General features: G+C 39.3%; 1 protein-coding gene across 1 annotated transcript in view; it reads left to right on the plus strand.

The window, feature by feature from the left end:
* oca2 (oculocutaneous albinism II) overlaps nt 1-14,564 on the plus strand; it is a 62,406-nt gene extending 47,842 nt beyond the window's left edge. Inside the window, exons 23-24 of the mRNA XM_061030237.1 lie at nt 473-566; nt 13,428-14,564. Coding sequence (XP_060886220.1) covers nt 473-566; nt 13,428-13,515 — 182 coding nt within the window. The 3' untranslated portion in view covers nt 13,516-14,564. The remainder of the gene's footprint in view (nt 1-472; nt 567-13,427) is intronic.
* The last annotated feature ends 784 nt before the right edge of the window (nt 14,565-15,348 follow it).

Raw genomic sequence — 15,348 nt, forward strand, 5'->3', positions numbered from 1 at the left:
TGATGGCACCACCTCAGAAGGAGACATTGTATGCTCTAGGTGACAGCCACACTTTGTACAGCTGTGTCACTCCCCGGGGGGGAGGGGGGGTTCAGGGTCGGGCTGTGCTTTTTGTACCACACCCGGTCAGAGGACCCCCTTCAGCACAGTGCGGCTCTGTCTGGGTGGCAAGGACACAAAGAGAGTGAGAGTAAGAGAGCTGTCATAGTGTTTCAGTTTAATCAACTGCACTGTGACAGGCCCACATCGATCGGCCCGGCTCCATCAGCCACACTGACGCCTCTTTGAGATGTGAGCGGTATCGAACGCACAATGGATACCAGCCCTGACTGTCAAAATGTTGCAGACACTTATTAAAAATAGTCAAACTTTTCTAAATAAAGACATAGAAATAAATAGTACAGGAAAAGTGAAAGCTGATGATACAAATATACAAACTATTGTTCCTAATGTTCTTTTTGTGTCTCTGTAGGAAACGGCACATTAATAGGAGCATCAGCCAACGTCGTGTGTGCAGGAATAGCTGAACAACACGGCTACGGCTTCTCCTTCATGGAGTTCTTCAGGTAAGAAATAAAACATATTAAAGAATCAAATATCAAGGAGTCCAAAGATTTAAAAAACGAAGAGGTATTAAATCAGGGCTTGTTAAATATATGTGGGGGTCAGTGCTTCAGAGTTATGGTGGTGCGTGTGTGAGTGGGCTAACACTACTAAAGCTGATTGATACCTTCTGACAGACTGTTGATCAAATATGACAAGAGACAACTTTCTGCTTGGAAGGCTAATCAAAATAATGCTCGATCCTGTCGGTACAGATGATGACAATAAATTCAGGCTAAGCAAGATACATTTATATAACATCAAATTAAATAAATGGATAAAAAATGCACGTCTGCATTTAAAAAAGGAGTATAACCTAAAATGCGTTCCTGTGAGACCGCAGGCTGGATCCTTTTCATTAATTAATGTTATAGTTAATTATAGCATTTAAACGAGAGCTTGCTGAGGTGTCATTGAAGTTATTCTAAAACTGTTTAAACCCTCCTGACAATACTGAGAGATATCACGGTGTTTGAGCTTACATGACAATTTTACTGGAACAAGAGCTTCCCGTCTAGAGTAACAGATCGGTAGAAGGGATTAAAGGTGTCGAGGTAACATGCAGCAAATGATCTTGCAGAAAGTTATGATTTAATTTTTTTTAAATTGAAACTTTTTGAACAGAAAATCTGAGTGATTTACATATTCAGGCTGTCAGTCTGCAGCCAATTTTCCTCACGACTTATACTTATACACAGCCGTCCATGTCTGACTTAGGTGAGGATGTCTTTAAGGAAATCCACTCTCCGAAAAAAAGGAAATACCCTATGAAAGTTCTGATGTTTGCAAGAATAATATAAAAAAAAGCCCTCTGTGCCAAAAGTAATCCCAGACTAAATGAAACCCTTGTTGAACTTGATTTTTTAAGATTTATTTTTGGACTTTCATGCCTTTATCATTGGAGTGACAGGACAGTGGATAGAGTCAGAAATCGGGGAGTGAGGAATGACATGCAGGAAAGGAGACACAGGTTGGATTCAAACCCCAATACTGCCGCTCTGAGAACTACAGCCTCTGTACATGTGACATGCGCTATATATACTCAAGTCCATTTACCATTTACATGCAAACTAAACACTAAGTCACCAGAACCTCAGAACTCCATATTTTAAATCTTTGCTCTTAAAGCTATTTTTTGTTCCTCTCTTTGGGAAACTGGAAGACTTGTGATTTCGTCATTTAGATAATAAGGTTATGTCATATTCTACACTATGTCAGGTATAAGAAGAATCAAATTCTTTTAAGGATAACCACCTGACCTAGCTCAGGATATTTACAGCAGGTGTATCCTTCGGTCTGTAAAGTACCTCAAGGAAACAACCTGGAAGACATGAGTAATGGTCATTTGGTCAAGGCAGTGATTTCAGTTTGTGTCCTCTAAAGTCACACTGTGAGGGCACTGATGTTTACGACATGAGTAGAGGAAACCCAAACAGTCACAAAGTGGGCTCAGATGTTTTTAAAAAAACAAGCCAAACTTATTTAAACAGTAAAAAAACACGTGTGTCTGATTGAATAGTTACTCAGTGAAACACTGAGGGAAAGCTTGATTCGAGAACTCTCTGGTGAATCCAAGTGATGGTGAAAAATTTCATTTTATCTGGAGGATGATGAGTGGGCTGCCTCTCCAGTCACCACCTGCTCACTAATAATTCTCTATCTGGTGATGAAACAGACAGACATACTTAAGAGGAAGTGGTCAGTGATGTTGAAAGATGGATGAATGATTTTGATTAGGCTTAATATGTAATGGAATTGAAATAGCAGTTCATTACTGAGAGTAGTATTAGTTCTGATGATAAAAAAGAAAGAGAGATGTGAATGTCTGCATGTGTGATTAAGATGAAGCTCTATTTTTAGACTTTTTGAGAGGAAACATACATCAGCACTATGGGATCCTTGTGATTTAAGAATTTGTTAGGACCCTTTAAAGTTAACACGTCATAATAAAATGAGGAAGAGCCACCTTTGTTTTTTTTTAAGATTTATTTTTGGGCTTTTTGTGCCTTTAATAGAGAGATAGGACAGTAGATAGAGTTGGAAATCAGGGAGAGAGAGAGAGAGGGGAATGACATGCAGGAAAGGAGCCACAGGCTGGATTCGAACCTGGGCTGCCCGCTTTTGAGGACTATAGCCTCCATACATGGGTGTGCGCACTAACCACTGCGCCACCAGTGCCCCTGAGCCAGTGTACCTTTGTTTTTTAATTATCCAAACACATTTTTTTAGCTGCATTATTGTACAACAGAGCAATGCGGAAGACAAAGCAGGGCAGGCTGTGATCTCCTCAAACAACTTGTCAAACTGCCTTTCAGTGTTGCTCATAATCAAATTTTTTTTACCAGGAGCAGAATTATCCAAAGGCCTGTCCTTGGATTATTCAGTTCAATAATTAAACTAGTAAAAAGACTGAATAAAGCGGATTCCCTTTACAAACCAGATAGCTGTTCACCAGACATCAGATATCAGGACGTGCTGTTAGCCCAGCTTTGGGTTCACTCTTTTCCAGGTTCTTGGCTTGTTTTTGTGTGTTCATAGTCCCTCTTTGTATTTATCAGAATCCATATTATCCTCAGGAATCTTCTCATTTCCAAAACTAACAAACCCAGTGATTTAAACCAGTATAAATGGTGAATGAAAGATTTACCATTTTTTCTTCTGGGGCTGCAAGCTGATTTGCTTCTAACTTACGCTTGACTTATTTCCTTGAGATCCAGATATCAGAAGACAAAATTCCTTCATTTATTTTGATGATTTCGTTGAAACGACAGTGATTTGACTTCAAACGCTAAGAAAGTATAGTGGGCCAGGTGCACTGGTTTAGCTCAGTAGGTACAGCAGGCTCCCCCTGTACAGAGGCTGCAGTCACATGATCGCTCCCCCCACGTCTCTCTAAAGCTGTCATGTCTAATAAACCCCAAAAACAGAAAGAAAGAAGTCGGCAGGTCTAAGGCACGATTTCCAGTGTTGACTGTTGCAGGAGATTGGTGTTATCCTGAACTGAGCAAAAAAGGAACAAATAGTCAAAGCTTCATGTTCAACCATTACAATCTGATTTGACTGAAATCAATCTTCGGCTACAGCCCTAGTGTTTTTTATTTTTATTTTAGATACAACAACAATGTGATTGGGGGGGGGGGGGGCACAGCTGTTTAGTCAGTGCACCACTTTGTTCCACACTACTTGCTTAACTAATTAAAATAAAATGTGTCTTTTGCCAGACTATAATGTTTATCAGTTGTTAAGCCTAAGTTTCCGTATTCAACTCCCCCGAGTCATTCAGTTTATTGTGATAGAAACCAGAACAATATTCATGTTGAAGATGTTGGCATCAGAGAAATTCTCCTCTATTTACTTTAAGAAACACAAACTGATTTATTGCTGTCACAATAGTGGAGGATTAATCTAACACTTCACAATAAATCGATTGCTCGCTGCAGCTCTATCAACAACTGTTGAATGTCTTTCATTAAAGTTGATTCAAACGTTCATATTGCAGACACGCTGAGTCTTTGTTGACCTGTGATCGTAGAGCCGCCCTGAGATTTGTTTTATTTCCTTCTCACTCTGCTTCAGTGCTTCAGAGATAATCAATGTACTTGATTGTCATCACACTTAGTTATAGCACCATATGTTGACAAACTTGCTAGGTAACAGAAAAGCCTGAGGATGGGTCATCATGGGATTTGATTGAAATGGATCAGAGCAGTCGCAGCCTGTCGGAGTGTAGTCGTGTCTGCAGTGATTGGGCAGAAGCATCGCCGTGGGCTGGAGCAGAGCCTGTAATTGGCTGTGAGTGTCAGGGGTCACAGCTGCTCACAGAGACAGGTAAGGAGGACTAAAGTGTATCTGAGACTCCGGGCAGCTGCTCCTGCTGTATCAGGTGCTTCAATTCAGAGCCCAGATGAGCCCACAGAGACCTGGATGCATTTTTGATTGACCATCACAAAGGAAGATGAGAGTCTCTGAATAGCTCTGCAGCTTGTCGCTACAGTCCCTGTTGCTTCCTTCATGACTCCCAAAAGTACCAACTCTATGTATTCTGCATGGTTCATAGTCCAGCTTGACAGAGTGTGAACCATGCTTGTGGAGGTGTAGTAAAATACAATGTAATAATAAAAATGACAACATTTTTCAATAGTGCAGAATCTGAATATAAAGTCATTTTATTACTAGGGGTGGGACAAAATATTGATATGACAATATGTCTTTGTCCCGACTCGTGATACTATTATTGAATTGCTAGTATCCATTTTTTGTTACAAAAAATTAGACACTCTTGGATGGCCTAGCGTTTAGCTCATGCCCCATGTACAGAGGCATCTCTCACAACTGCTGTGAGAGGCAGTGGTCGTACTCTTTGGGTTGTGATGAGTCCAGGAGGAGGGGCCCAATTTGAATATTAAGTTTACAGGCTGCACAACATGGCTTCTTTTAACAAGAAATGACGTTATGAACTTAACACACACATTTTATGTCATATGTAGAGTTAAAGTTTCATTTTATTCTGAACTGTGATGGAGTGGAAGTTTGAAGCCGTTTCAGCCTAAATGTACGTAATTGCCGTTCCCCCTCAATGGTTAAATTACTGGCTTTTAACTCTTGTCTAAACTCTTAACTGTGACCAAGTTGTTTTTTCTCCCTGCAGTGTAATGACGGGGCGCAGACACAGTAAACTACTGATTGTTAACTGAGGTCATTTACTCCACACTGGTGTATCCAGGATAATTGCCCAGCCTTGAAAGAAAGCAATCACAAAGCAAAATCACAGCTGAAACGATCACATTCATAACTTATTTTCAGGTTTTGATTTTGTCTTCGGTAAAGTTCCTGGTCTGCAGTTCACTGTGCAGTGACCCCAGGTGCAGTAAACTAACAAAATGAAATCACATTGAAGAATGTGAGTAGATTTAGAGGAGCAGGACTGGCATTCATTTGGTCCACATAAATGAATTCTCCCATTCATATAGCTCCCTGCATCTGCAGAGGAGACCTGTGCAGGGGACAATCATCACTTGCTCTAAAGACCGCAGGTGTGCTCCCTCATTACATGCTCTTTAACTAGAAGACCCAGATCACATAAAGATGAAAAAAAAAACCTTTGATGTTTGTGTTGCAGAGGAAATGTTCTGTCCTCCACTACACCCTACACAGTGAACATTGAAGCATTTTGCAAGTCAGACGGCTTTTTGAATAGCAAAGGGCGAGCATTGTCACAGGCAGCAGTGATGTCCTGGTGAAAGCATAAAGACTCCACGGTCAGAGGAGCGAGTCCCTCTAGTTTATCTAAAGAAAGTCTTTGAGATTCTATCTGGACTTTCACAGAGTTTCCATCATATGCAGTTAAATCAATGTGTGAAATCACCTTGTTCCTCTCTGTGCTGTATTGTGACGAGTTTTTTATCTGCCCTCTGTCCCCCCTCATGCTGTGACTGTGATGGGGGAATGGAATTTTCTCAGCAAAGAGATTCACTCATGTAGAGGTCACCTCTGCTCGTCTGATTATTATTACAGTTTAGAGATTCCTCTTCATCCATCTTGAGAGGTCATTCACTCCATGTAGATAAAAATCACAGTGGTCCTTGTTAATGTTAATGGGCTATTTAAAGGCCTCGACCTTGTGAAACTGAAATGAACACTTTTACATATTATATTTATTTATTAGTAATGGCTGCAAAAATAGCAAAAAAAGAAAATGGTTTAGTAAAGACTTCGCCACCCAAAAAAGACACAACATCGTCATTTTACAAACGGTACAGATTATGAAAAGGCAACGAGGACTAAACTACAAGCGTCCTCTCCTTTGAGTTCCTTTGTCAGAGAGTTGTAGAGTTATCAGCTCTTGTCCTTCTGTTTCTGTTCGCTCTCTCTCGCTCTCTCTCTCTCTCTCTCTCTATAACATCCTCAGATTCAGAGACGCATGACACCCTCGTTTAAGATGACCTTTAACTGAGTCCAAAATGTCAAGTCTTTTGCACTAAAGAAGCTGGGAGAGATATTTAAGTAGTCCAATGGACCCTGAATAAAAGAGTGAATGTTCTGAGAGTCTCTGAGTGTATATTTAATAAATGTAGGTCCATGTGTTACCTGAATGTATACATTTAAGCAGTTTGCATTCAGTATGTGGAAATGTAAATAAAAGGACTTGAACTAAGTATTAACGAGGCAAGTCAAGCACTTAAGCTCATTAAGTGCTCAGTTTTTTCTTACCACTGTAACTTTTGCTGCTTTGCTAAAGTGCTCATGATGGATAGGCCGGATCTTTGTAACATAACAATAAGGTCTTTTACCTGCTTTTTGTAATGTTAACAGACAAAGAGTAAGGTATTTTACCTGCTTCTTGTAAAGTGTCTCAAGATAACACTTGTTATGAGTTGACGCTATACAAATAAAAGTTGATTGATTGATTGAATAATGATTCTAACTCAGCGTGGTGATGCATTCAAATTGTCGGAGTTAAACTTCCTGAATAATCCATTGAATGAAGTCACAAAGGTCAGGCTGATTATCCTCTCTATATACACATCAACAGTTTAATAGGAGATTAATAAGGATAAATGTTCAATAAAAATGATAGGGAATTGCAGACATTGACTCTGATTTATTTACCATCTGCAATAAGTAACTCTCCATCATAGGTGGCATTATTAGTCCGACAGTTTTGACCAATCGTTCACAGACATATCAAAAAAAACGGTCTTAACAGGAGGGCAACCAGACACACCTTTGCCAGAGCAAATAAAACACGAGCTCACAGATCCCCCTGTTTCCCTAACTATTGTTGATTGAAACTATTCTTTATGGTGCAGCATAACAAAAGATTGCAGTGATAAATGGTGAACTAGGACACTGAATGAAGTCCACACTTTTAAATTGACATAAATAAAATTATCCAGATATTTATCTTGCCTAGCCTTAATTGGCCGCATGGGAGATCTTTAGTTTAAGTTCAGTCACACATCTCATGTTTGTATTTGTTAAAAAATATTTATTGCAGCAGCAGAACATATTTGTGTTTGGGGTCTATGGTCAGACCTCATTAGTCCTTTTTGTTTAACAAGCAGAAACTTGAGGAGTGATGGGATGATAACATAAACCCCGAGTGGGAGCCTACAGGTGGAGGCTGTGGTGTTGGTGGGGGGGCAGAGTCAGAGTGCAGTACTGGTGTAGGTCAGAGAGAGCAGAGGGAGAGACGGGAAGTCAGGCACTTGGTGCTAACATACTCAGAGGGAGCTCTGCAATTCTACCAAGCTTTTCAGTCACTTGTCCTTTTTGGCTTGTTAATCGATTTGCCCCAAACAAGTTAGTCTTCATTTTAGTGGTTAACCTAGTTTTAAGTTATGCAACATACAGTACGTTATAGGTTAATATGGCTGTGATGTTACCTGATGTCTATTAGTAACTAAACTTACATACACTGCAGTATATAACTTCTGTCATGATATATACCTGAGTCCTTTTCTTTATTTCTTCTTTGCATTACTGTTTACCCTTTAATGTTCACAAACAAGATGGTAATTTCACTAAATGAACCACATTATTTTCATGAGTTAAAATCCCCCAGATAAAATCATAGCATGTTGACCACAGAGCCCTGCGTTGGCATTACAGACATTTTAGGAGAACATACATTGTCAAGAGTTGGGCCACTGAACAAGCTGCCTTGTTTTGTCATTTTGAGTTTTTCTCCTTTTTTGTATCAAATTGTGTCGTTGGCCTTGTCTTAATGTGTCCAGTGCTCCAGTGTTCTGGCTAGTTCACACAAAAAAGATACAAGTATGTTCAAATGTGAGACTATATCATGGAGCGGTGTGTTTATGTCTGATGCCACAGCTAGTAGCCAAACAGGAAAGCCATTACCTCGTAGCCATGATATTTTTTCATCATGATTGTAATTGGCCGTACAGCAGGAACAACACGCTGTTATCATTTAGTCATGAATCTCAATAGAAGCACAGTTAATAAACATGAATGTGCTGTAGCGCTGTGTTTGTGCTAATTTTCTGCTTTATTTGGTCCCCACTTATTTATCGAATTTATTATTGACTCTTCACTCAAAGCAGCATCTGCTCAGAATGATATTTGAACGATATGTGTTCTCTTTATTTCTCAGAGTGCCGCTCTAAAGTTGTGCTTCTCTGCTGCTCTGACTGAATTTTTTTCTATCGCTGTGTGTTAAATATATATGTGGTTTATTTTTTCTTCTTGGCCTCTGAAACTGATCTGTGTCAGAGACTGAGGGCGAACAGATCTCTGGCCCTTGGAGCAGCCATGTGTCCATATAGGACATGGTAGACATCCAAATGACAAACCATCTGCAGATATGGAGACTTCTAAGGACACATCTAAAATGTATGATGCTAATTGAGGATTGTCCTGACCTGTATTCTGATAAATATAATTTAGCACGCTTACTGCTCCTGTTTGATCACTGCTTTTGAGTTATAAAAATGAAGTAGAGCTGGTCTCTGTAAACGCAGTATCAACACTTCCTACAGTCACTTAAGGGCTTTAAACTGTAGATGTTTCTGCCAAAATAGTGTGTGGTTGGCAAATAGTCAGCGAGTCTGTTTCAAGATCTATTTGCCTGTTTAGGAAATAGAAAGTAAGAACAATGACAACACAAACACTAAACCTGGACAATAGACTGTAAATATTAAAGGACGAAGCCTGAGTGACGTCAGCCATCTGTTACTGCAGGGGGCTCCGGAGGCTCATCGGCAGCAGCCTCTATGTTGGATATCCTGACTCAGACTAACTTTCAGTCAACCTTACGACATAAAATAAATAAATAAATTCCTTCAGAAAATACCCCTCAAATGTTAAATCATTTGTTATGTCAGATGCAGCCCACTCTTAAAGTTGATGTTTACTCATGTTAATGTTTCAGAGTTCTGTTTTTAGTGGTCTTAAAATGTTAAAAACACTTGTTTTAATTGATTCAGCCTTAATAGTCTGCAACATGTCGAATACTACAAAGGGCTCATTAGTTGTCTTAAAGGAGACCCAGAGCCGCTTAGTTTGGACTTTGTATTCATTTTCTCCTTGCTCCTTTTCCACCTCAGTGAAAAAGGTATCCATGTTTCATTCAATTAGTCACCTCCAACTCTTTATGTCATGTTTTGAATGGAAAACGTATTTTAAACTTCCTGATCTTTCAGATAGTTTAGAAGATATGTGCAGGCTCTTTTACTTTCTGTCTAAAACATTATAGACTTGGTTCAAGGAAAAATAGCTGCAAGTAATTGATCAGAGCAATCGACAACCTATCTATTAGTAACAGTTCAGTATAGCTTCTCCTTAGCATGTCGACTCATCGGATTTTCAAACACAGCAGGCTCTTTGCTCGACAGTCCATCGATTTCTGCACGCATTGAGCCCAGAGTAAATCTCAGAAAGGCATCCCCTGGTTTGTGACTTTTGATTGAACAAATTGCCACTAAATCCCCTTTACTTTCCTCCTCACAACCTGATGCTGTGTCAGCCGTATCATCCCCCAAGTTACACACATAGCACTAATACTTACCTGTCATTGTGAGCACCAATCACAGGTCTTCTCTGATCTATTCAGGTATTCATGGACCATTACAAAAAACCCCGTTCTTGGCCTTGGATTCTTGGACCTTGGTAGACTTGTCAAGACCTCTCTGTGCATGCATTGATGTACATACATATCTTATTTGACATTTGAGTAAAACCAAAGAAGTCAAAAAGTCAAATAAATCTTATAAGTACAATCACATTTTACTCATTGATTTAAAGCTGATGCACTCTGAGGACTCATTGTGATCCCTTACAAACACTTCACTCTTTTTTATTATGTAAAGGTTACATAATAAAGTTACTTTTATTTATTTCATCGATATAATTTAAGCCCAATCTCAAATTCTACAGTGTAAACTGAATAGAAAAGAAATACATAGATATTGGCAGCCAATACAAGAAAACATTTGCAATGAGGTGAAAGGTCTTTTCAAATTTTAGAATATAAAGACAGGTGTTTTCTGAAAGGACCATTTGTTTCCCACTCATTGTCATTTTCTCTCTGCTGCTCAACCTCACAGCAAAAAATTAGCTTCTCAAAAAGACAGCGGCTTGAAGACACCTGTTTCTAAATGTCAGATGAGCTGCTCACAGACTGCTAATTGATTGAACAGTGAGTTCCTGCTCTCCGTGTTTACTCTGGAGTGTGGTTAACACGATGTACCATGAAAGAAAAGAGGGAATAACAGGATATACCAAAGTCTCACTCACACTTGATGCGCTGCTCATGGTCTTTTGTGCAACAGGACACGGTACAGTGTTGTGTTGCTGCTTTTTTAAGGTTGAAAAGAAGCCTGACTGTTTTTTTTTTTTCATCCAGTGGCTTCAATAGCGATACAATTGATGCTTTTCACTCTAGATGATCCATCGTGAGGTTACTTCACGAGTGTGCAGAAATACATTTACACTGCATGGTAACAAATAGAAACCACTGACAATTGGAAATGAACACATCAGGAACAAGGCCAGCAGCTCATCAAATAAACACAACACTGTAGTGGCCAAGTAAGGCTTGAATCCCTCAATACACCACAGACATTGAATTAATGAGGGATTAACTGACAACTCTGCAGAGTACAGGAGCAAGATGCAGGCTTGTCAGGTTCAGTTCTACATACAGGATGTATATTATGTTTGTAAGCCGCCTGCCACAGCTACTTTTTTTTTAGTATATAAGTGTCACATTGGAGAAAATAAATCTGAGATTTTGGTGCTGATGCGAGTTCAGATCTTTGTGAAACCAACCCAGAAGTATCACAAGATTGTCTACGTTCCTTGTTGTAATGCAGACAGCTGGCTGCTCATCTGATATTCCCCCTCATAATAACAAGTACATTATCCGTGACCAAAAACTACAACTATTTTCTCCAAAGGTAAAACTTGTTATTCACACAATATTATAACTGTTACCCAAAAATTACTGTGAACCTAATATTCCATCGTAATTTCATACTGAGCTCTCCTCCTTCTCTTGAAGCTATCTGCATGTAAACATTTTTAAACTAACCTTTACTTTGTTGAAGATGAGAAATGTGGGGGAAATGGCGGGGCTTATGTCATTTTTCCTTATTTGATATATGTCTTAAAAATTGTTTTGAGTGTTAGCCGGAGTTAGTCATTTTAACGCCAGTGCTCGCCTCTTTGTGTGCAGAAGTTTCCCCAAATAAAATCACAGCTGCCTTTTTTTCTGAGTTATATTTTGGGCCTTTTTGCCTTTTTATTATTATTATTATTATTTTTATTTTATTGCACATGCAGCAAAGGGCCGAGGTCGGATTTGAACCCACGGCCAGAATATAGCCTCTATATAACGCACGACATAACCGCTAGGCCTTCTGTGTGTTCTATAGGGAAGTGTGAGGCAGTTGAATATCGATTCAAAGGTGTCAAGGTTCACATCTGTACTCTGAAAAATGAATCGCAATAATATTGTGAGCGTCAGCAGCTGTAGAGTGGAGGTGGTTGGTTGTAACAAGCAAGCGTTGTCATGGCAGCTGCAGAGGCCAAACCACACAGCAGGTTTGCTGGTTTGCAGCCCCGCTCGCCCCAACAAGTCCAAGAGCCAAAGAAATGACGAGGTGCATTGGTGTATTCATGAAGAAAATTAAAGGAATCTTATTCAGATTTCTCATAATTTGTCTTCAGTCTCATTTTGTAAAATAGATTGTAAGAGAATCGTATCGTCAATCGTATCGTTTTTATGTTTTCTGATAAGTTGTTGTGTTTTGACCGTCAGTGTCGCAGTTTTTCTTTCAATTTTTCTTTTCTCTAGTCCCTCAATTAAACAACTTTTATACACGAGGGGATGCGATGGCCGGGCGTCCTGGCGATATAAACAAAGTGAAGATAGGACTCTGAAAACTCTGAAAACATCACAGACAGTGGGACTCGGGTGTTACACCCATTGTAGACAGTCATGACTCACAGAGTTATTTTCAGAGGATATACTTGATTTATATTATATTTAAGTGTGAAAAATCACATATAAAGCCTTTAAAGCAGGACAGAACTGGACACACTGTGATTTCTGGTTAATGAACATTTAAAGTTAAAGATGAGATGTTAAAGTGTCACATTTTTCCTGCCAGTACTGATGAATATACGCAGACTTTAGTATAAAGGTTGAAACCAAGTTCCCCTCTGATACCTGTGTGAAGAAAAATCTATATTAGAATACTATCAACAAACATAAAGCCTTCAAGCAGCGCTGTGTTCTTGTTTGTTATTTGTTGTTTTTTTGGTGGTGGTGAGGTAAAAACAAATGTTGGATCAATGCATTGACTGATGTGCACTCCAATACATGACACTTTTTATCTGCCAGCTCATTTATATGCATTTTCATTCATGAGGGGCTTTGCGTTGATTTGCATTGAACTTTAGTGGTTGAATGTAGACTGTGTGCAGAGGCTGCTCCACTTGTGCACATTTCGAGGTGGATCACGGTTTATTAAAATAATATTACGTGCAGGTATGTGTACGCACGCTTCTAAAGATCAGAAATATTTTTGGCCCACATCACTTCAGGGTTTTAAGGGTACGTACTCTTAGTATAAATTCTGTGCACTCTTCCCTGAGCTGCAAAATTTGGGACAGTAAATGGAAAATCTGAGGATCATCAGCATCAAATTCATAATTAAAGGAAATTAGACCTTCATATCTCTATTTGCACCTCTTTACTCAGTGTAAAATAACACTCTGTATTTACCAACATGTGGTTTATTTTCAGTTAGAATGAGATGTTCACACATATAATTGATCTTTTGTTTTCTTTCTCATTACAGATTAGGATTCCCCATGATGATAATGACGTGTATGATTGGCATGTGCTACCTGCTGGCCACACAAGTCGGACTAAGATGGAATATGTAACACCAACAGAGCCAAAGAAACTGTGTGTGTGTGTCTGTGTGAGTGTGTGTGTGAGTGTGTGACGTCTCCTTCATGCATTCAGCTCACTGTAATGTGTGTACGTAAACTGATTGAGATCAGGTTACAGGCACTGTTTGAAGCACAGCAGCCATATTTTGTTAAATGTCTTTGACTAAAGTGCAGACCAGCAGGGACCAGAATAACGGGTGCTGCTTTGAACAAAACGTTAAAACATCCAAAAATATGATGCATAAGCTCTTGGCGACTGGTCCACTGTCACCCTGTTGAGTTGTACCAACTTTGTCAGAAACTTGAACCTTTTTGTCCTCAGCAAAGAGTCGATCCAAGGGAAGAAAATGTGTCTTTACTGTAAAGTATTACAAAATGTCCCACTCCATAAAGCTGTGTATGCTGCTACTGCATCAACGGGTGTAACTGGTGTATGTGATTCCAGCTACGGCCACTGATTGGAAATCTACATCGTGTGGTCTGTTTACAAAAAGCTCCAGCTAATTTATCTACACATGTATCTCATGATTTGCTTTTAGAGATATTTAGGACACTGATTAACTTGTTAGAGGCAAACTTTAGCAAACTTCTGTTGATATTTTAAAGGAACAACGAGACCCAGTGAAAGGGATTTTATAAAGGTTAATGTCTAATATATTTACCAGCTGCCCAAATGTCAACACCTCATGGATGAATATGAAGAACAAACACAGCATCAGCTAGATTGGAAAATAGCAAAATGATTAAATGAAACGGATGTAGACTGTTATCTAAAGATTGTATCTATTGTACTGTGTACACATTGATCTCATGTAAACTCAATGATTTAGTTCAGTTAGTCATATTTAAGGTAGGAGAAGTTGAATCATGTAAATGCTCTTACATGGAATGGGCTGCACCACCTTTCCTTTTCCTGTTGAAATGATTACCTGTATTTATTGTATAGCCCAACAACTTGAACGTCATTCATGTTTAATGGTTGAGACTCTCACAACATCAGAGATCAACAAAACAATAAAGGTTGTGATGTTTTGTTTTCATTTGGCTCCACATGACATTATTTTTTTTTTTGTGAACTTTTGGCACCACTTTCTTAAAGCTGAGGAACTTTTATTTTGTTACAATGTTGGCGCCCCCTGTGGACAAAGCAGAGCATCTTAAAACAAGAAAATTTCTGAACTTTGGGTGCCCGTTGCGGTTCAAGATCAATCAATCAATCATTATTTGTATAGCGCCAATTCATAACAAATGTTATCTCAAGACACTTAAAATAGAAGCTGAAAGACCGTACTCAAATGTATATTATAAAAGAAAAATGGGATAGGGAGAGATAATATGCAGGAAGGATTTCTCCTTTTTAGTCCTCGCGTCCCTGTTGTCCACACTTCCTTGCCACTGAGGTGGAGGTCGGAGCAGGCCGTGCATGAATGACGACGGCGGAGGTTTATGGGGTCGACACAGTCCGATGGAGGTGGCTGGGCTTCAGGGACGTCGGGTGGTAGTAGTGCCCAATCGCCCCCCCTAACGCTAACCCTAACAAACACAAGGGCAGCAGGCCATCCCGACTAACAATCCCGAGAATCCTACAAGACAACAAAGCTCAGGACCTCCCAGGAAAATATGTTGTATCACTTATTTTTACGAGTACCATATAAGAGTTTAAAATTCTGGTGACATAACAACCCTTGTTTATTTTAGCTTGATGTCAATCATCTTGTCTGACACCTTCGGTGTGTCAGAGGTTACAGGCATATAAATAACTACAATTAGTTAACTGTGCTCATGGATTTATTTTCTTTTGTAGCCAAAAATGAGGCTTCAGTA

The sequence above is a fragment of the Labrus mixtus genome, chromosome 3 (assembly GCF_963584025.1).
Source record: "Labrus mixtus chromosome 3, fLabMix1.1, whole genome shotgun sequence".
In the NCBI taxonomy this organism is placed as follows: Eukaryota; Metazoa; Chordata; class Actinopteri; order Labriformes; family Labridae; genus Labrus; species Labrus mixtus.